Source organism: Terrapene carolina, unplaced genomic scaffold (genome assembly GCF_002925995.2).
Source record: "Terrapene carolina triunguis isolate 2854851 unplaced genomic scaffold, T_m_triunguis-2.0 Scaffold130, whole genome shotgun sequence".
Lineage (NCBI taxonomy): Eukaryota > Metazoa > Chordata > Testudines > Emydidae > Terrapene > Terrapene triunguis.
In genome coordinates this window covers 31,026,784-31,032,783 of record NW_020664481.1, presented here as the reverse complement: position 1 = coordinate 31,032,783, position 6,000 = coordinate 31,026,784, and the positions used below count along the sequence as shown (strand labels likewise).

General features: G+C 39.0%; 1 protein-coding gene across 5 annotated transcripts in view; it reads right to left on the bottom strand.

The window, feature by feature from the left end:
• Nucleotides 1–683: 683 nt before the first annotated feature.
• The window catches only part of ZNF423 (zinc finger protein 423), a 319,075-nt gene continuing 313,758 nt past the window's right edge, over nt 684–6,000 (bottom strand). For all 5 annotated transcript variants that reach the window (XM_026652711.2, XM_026652714.2, XM_026652713.2 and 2 more), the window contains one exon: nt 684–1,303. In XM_026652711.2, coding sequence (XP_026508496.1) covers nt 1,274–1,303 — 30 coding nt within the window. In that variant the 3' untranslated portion in view covers nt 684–1,273. The remainder of the gene's footprint in view (nt 1,304–6,000) is intronic.

The following is a 6,000-nucleotide window of genomic DNA, read 5'->3' as shown; positions in this document are numbered from 1 at the left end:
GATATGCACACAGTCTCCTAACTGGCCCAGCAGTTACTGCATATGAATATAAGCATGAATCTTAATTACCTTGTGTTGAAACAAACAAAAAAGCAGAAGGAAGGGATCCAATCCTGCAAGACGCTATGTACCTCAATTTTCATTGGCATCAGTAGGAGCTGAGGGTGCTCCAGCCCCCCATAGGGCCAGAGCTTGGAAACAAAACAAAAAAAACAACAACCCAAACCCAATTCTATGCACAAGTTTTATACAGTTAATTTCTAAAGTGCCAACTGTTCCATCCTAATACATGTGCTTAACTCCCATTAACCTTAAAGGGAGTTCTGTGCATGATACACTGCTCAATACAAGAGTATATGTTTTACACTCCTCAAGGCTTCACTTTTCATGGGTTACTTCCAGTGCTTAATTTGTAATGGAAGAGATGTTGGGGCTCAAGCAATTGTTTTACTTTCATAACTGATCTGGCAAGTCCAGAGGTGTCAGGGCTACGAACTGCCAAGCCCAGAGTGCGGGGCTCAGCCCTGGCAAGCACTGGGACAAATTAAGCACTGGTTACTTCATGGGTTACATGTGTATGGCAACAAATGATTTTATACTCTAGTCCTCTGACCCACACGTACAGGGGAGAGTGACATAACGTGTACTGATAGATGCATTGAAGCTCTGACACTAATCGCATGTATTCCCTTTATTGAACTGTACTAGTTATTGCAATCAGATTAAGTCACATTTATAAAGCAGACCATCCAGTTGCACTGAAACCGATTATATTCATTACATAGTTTTAATCACTGTCCGGTGAACTGGCAAATCCAATCAAAGCATTAGTCTTTAATTAAAAAATTCAAAAGAAATATTCCGACAATAGCCAAGCAATCACATCACAATGCACAATTACCTAAAATTGCAATTAAAAAGCAGTTAAAAAAATCACACCTAATCTTTAACTATCCATATAATACAAGAAGCAACAAAGGGCAACAGCATCAAAGCAGATTTATCTAACACTATAAATTCAGTCAGAAGCAGAAGCTCTAAAGTACACTAGCTGAAGCAGGACAATAAAAAATACTGAGCATGGAATACTTTTAATCTCTTCCATTAATATTCATTTCCAGCTGCTTATAATAGCAGCGCCTCATGGCCAAATCATTAGAGTTTTACATCTGGGTTGCAAATGACACTTTGATTGGATGTAATGTTCAAATGGTCCTCCCCACTGTGCCTCCGTCAAGTCTTCTGCAGAGAGGTGTCCTGTAGTGCCAGTGGCTCACTGTGCGTGCTGACTCAATGTGTGGTTCTGGAAAGATGAAAAAAGGATACATGCATGAGGGGCAGAATAATAGAAAGCATGCCCATACCCTCCTACTCAGTCCCATTTATGCAGAGTTCTACATAAAAGCTTCTCAATTATTACAAAACAAAATGCAATAAAGAAAAAGTACTCATAAGTAACAGCTGCCAATATGACACATTTACTTTGTACTGATAGATCTGTTAATGCTGGCATGAACTTAGGGAAAAAATTTTTTTCTACCAGCCAAGTACAGCCTTTAAGATTTTCAGTACATATAGAGAAAATGGTAACACGTCACGAGAAAAATCTGCCTTCAGCTCTTCACTTAATTGTAACAATTAAAAAAAAAATCTGTATCACTGAGGGATCCCTTCCCATATTTTACTCTTCATTCTCACTAGTCATTGGTAGAAGTACTGGCAGAAAGAGACACCAGATTGTGACACACACTTTGCAATCCAAGGAATACTTCAGCAATAACAGCTGAACCACTAGTTTTGGCAACAGGGCATTTACACTGCAGAAAATATGCTGGATGTGTCCCCCAGAAGTTCAGTCTCTTTACAGAATGGACTATGCTGCACATCTTTGTGAACAGCCCTCCTTTTTTTTAGTAGAGCTGTAACCACCACCTGCAATCACAAACAGCTCTTTAGCATAGGAGGGAGACATTACAGTCCAGTCATGCCACTTTGGGTAGAAGCCAAATAAATCCAGAAGCAATCTCAAAGCGGCATTTTCAGTGCAATACATACCCAGACATTTTGCTTGCATACTACAGCCCCAATCCTGCAAACGTGCATGGAGGTAACTTTGTTTTCATGAGTAGTCAAAAGGATAATTTGTGCAAAGGTATACGTGTGCATAAGCCTTTGTAGGATTGGGGCCTAAATGTTTTCAAATGTTGCCACAACGCCTACCAGTAAAAATTCACACATTTTCCTTCATGCTAGTTTTAATTTACTAACTTCTATCTGCCTAGTAATAGAACCATGCAGGTCTCCCAAAGAAAAAGGAAAAGTTTCTAAAATTATAGCTTAATTTGGAATTACATTATTTATGTACAATGTATTTCAAATACATGAAGATATTTTAACTTTTCATAAATCATCTGTTCCTTCTAAATTATCTACTGTTACATCTCAATCAGAAACAAATGGGTCCTCTACTTCATTATGGCAATGGCATCTGTCTAATGAAAATTGGCTTGTAGAAATAGTTAACTAATGAACCTTCCATTCGCAGCCCTAGTCTCTCTAGGTAGCAGTGACCCCATTTAAAGCTGGTATTATTTGCTGAACTGTGCACTCCCAACAACTGACCACAAGGTGTCAGAAGTGCTGTTGAGTTCCTAAATCATGTCAAAAGTTATCAGCAATAGATATTGTGGCAGGCAGATTCTTATGAAACTCTACACAATGATCAGTCTTTCAACATGACAAAAGATTAAGGAAAAGGGGGAAGTGTTATAGTTTAAACATGCATAGGGTGATATTTTGTGAATTAAACAATCAACTGATAAAATAGCAAAATCACTACAGCTTGCTTAGCGTAACTATAGCCCATAGCATAGTTATTCCATGCCCTGAATATTGCAACAAATTAAGCTAAAATATTTGAGATCAATAACCCAAACAACTGTGTAGAGAAATGGAAAACGTACTAATGTATTATGAATCACATCTGTGGAATGTAAAAGAAACTGTATTTTTTGCTTTTAAGTGATTTAGCATAACCAAGCATAAAATCTGACAGCTTATGACTTTTTTAAATATGGAGATATTACCAATCATACAGAAGAACCACCTTTGCTGTGCTTTATGTTATTCACAAAGGGAACAGCAAGTAACAAAGTTATGTAATAGGACTAATGTAGCTGTATAGGGTAACAGCAACACTATACCTATCTCATAGAGCTAGAAGGGACCTTGAAAGGTCATTGAGTCCAGCCCCCTGCCTTCACTAGCAGGACCAAGTACTGATTTTGCCCCAGATCCCTAAGTGGCCCCCTCAAGAACTGAACTCACAACCCTGGGTTTAGCAGGCCAATGCTCAAACCACTGAGCTATCCCTCCCCCCCCGATAAATGAGCTTGCGCATTAAGACACATGAAAAGATATTTTTTTTAAAAAGTTGAAGAATACAAAGGTATCCCTGTGTTCAAACATGTTCCCGAGCATTTTAACCATGGCTATTTCTAGTGCACTTCATTGTAATTCTATTTTTAGGTCATCCTCAATACCAATAAAAAAATGCAAAAGGTTTACCATCCACAAATCGAAGCAAGGACTATTCATGGTAGACAAATCCATACTTATTTAGGCAGTGTCATTTAAAAGATAATGCACAATCAGCACTCGATGCAGGGCGCACAGTCTACAGTCAGGGAACATGATTTCAAATCTGTGTGGCTGCTGCATTGATTACACCAGGCAGGTCAATAAAGGAAGGGTATGTGACTCTAAATCTGATAATGAAGCACTCATTGTGAACCCTCCCTCTTCAAACATGGGTTAATAATATGTTCTGCCACACATCTAATATAAAAAACATAGTGTTTTGGTGAGCAGAGTCTATACAAAGATGCAAACAAATTATACTCCAAACCAGCAGTTGTATGGAGCCGAGGTCATCTGTTTTCAAGTAAAGACTCGTATACTGAACATAATATACAAGCCATCAGTCGAATGGATCAGATATACATTTTCCATATGCAAATCTGGATTTCCTGGGGAAAGTGCTGTTCCCCCTTCCCCTCACATGTACTGCAGGCAATTGACATGCTGACTAATCCCAGCACCAAACAGTTAACATATAAGGCCAAATTTTTAAAGATCCTCAAAAATGCACTTACAATATGTATGGGTACAGCTGTCTGTGTGTACGAAATCCTTCATCCATCTATAAGAAAACTGAATCAACACAAGCTAAATGGGTAAAACTTGCACGTACAAGTGCCTGTGAGTACTTGACTGTGGGGTTTCTGTACATGCTAACAGCTAACCCCACAACTACCACAGATGCATATTTGGAAGCCCTATGAAAATGTGCTCATCTTCTGTGTTTCCAATATACATTTTTACTTGTTAAAATATGTTTCAGACCACAAAAGTGAGCCATTCGGTTAAAGCATGACGACCTCCAACCTTCTACCACTCACCAGCAAGATTACATTTCTTTTTTTCCTGGTGTGAGTTTGTGGCTTATTGCCACTGCGTTTTGGTGATGCTGAAAACTGGCTACATTCAATCCTTGCATTTTATAACTTTGTTCCCCAACATGAACATTTTAAAATTTTTAATCCAATCATCACATGTTTTTGAGCTCAAATCTTTTAATGGTAGTCATTTTGCATGCCCACTGCTGGCAACAGACAGTGTACCAAGATGACCAGATTTACAGGCCAAAGCAATTTAAACCTTATCAGTACCATCTTCAAAATCTATATCAGACCTTTGGGGAAAATGTGCTAACCGTATTATAAATGAAAAAAAATGACAAGAGGTAGAGAAATACAGCACAGGCAGTAAGAAAAGCCGTTAGCACATCTTAAATTAGCTAGTAGAGATCCCTTTTCATTGCATCCCTTTGTACTAAAACTGAACTATTACACCAGGTAGGCAGAAGTGTAAATTTGAAGCCAGTGAACACTGTATATTTCCCAATATATCAATATTACAGCTATACTTCTGCTAAATAACGGTTTGTTGACCAGTGTGAAAATTCTCATTTCCTACCAATGAAGGGGTGGTTTAGAACTGCAGTGGGAATCAGGATTGCTTCAAAGGGTTTTTCCAACACAGCAAGTTACACTCTACCAAAAACAACATAAAACAAACAATAAAAAAAACCCCAACTTTAAAGGTGACATGCCAAAGAATATTGAAGCAGTCACAGACAATTGTGCTAAATCTTCCTCATCTTCTGACCATGCCCTTTGTACATGTGTAGGTCTGTGCGTTTGGTTAGGGGAGCAGGGCATAATGTATAAACTAACCATTAAAAGACATCATGGCAAGTGGAAAACTGCAGCAGCACTAAGCTCGCCTATCAAGATAGGTTACGTCACTGCCTTAGTATATGACAAGGTTGGGAGATTTAACTGACGCCAATTCTGAAAGCCATGTCAGATAAAACTGGGCATTGTCCCTGCGCCCCAAGAGTGCCTGGATGCTTATGTGGTGTTTTCTACTCACTATGGCATCCCCAATCATTCTGGAACTGGGTGATCGGTTTTGTGGACAATAAAAAGTTTTACTATAAGGATTAACTGGCATGTATGCATATAGTGATTGCTACCCACAGCATAGTTAGTTGGGAACATCAGTGCTTGCATTGGTGGTTGGTTCAAGCTAACTTTGCAGCACACCCTGAACGAGCATTTCTTTGTTATCGTATGGGTACATAGTGCATTATAATCAAAGCACTTGCACAGCAACCTCCATTTTCAGAGCACTTTATCAACAAGAAAGGAGACAAGGTCGAAAGAGGATAACTTAGAGCAGTAGAAAGAAACTCTTCAGAGCTGTATAAGGATTGGGAGAACCACCTCAAAAAAAGCAGCACACGATGGAGCAGAGCTACAAGGCTGGCACTCAGGCTGGGAGTTTCCCACACTGCAACCAAATTTCCTGCCAATAAGTCACAGGTGTACTACACAGGAGCAGGTGAAAAAAATAAAATGCAACTGCAAGGGGTGT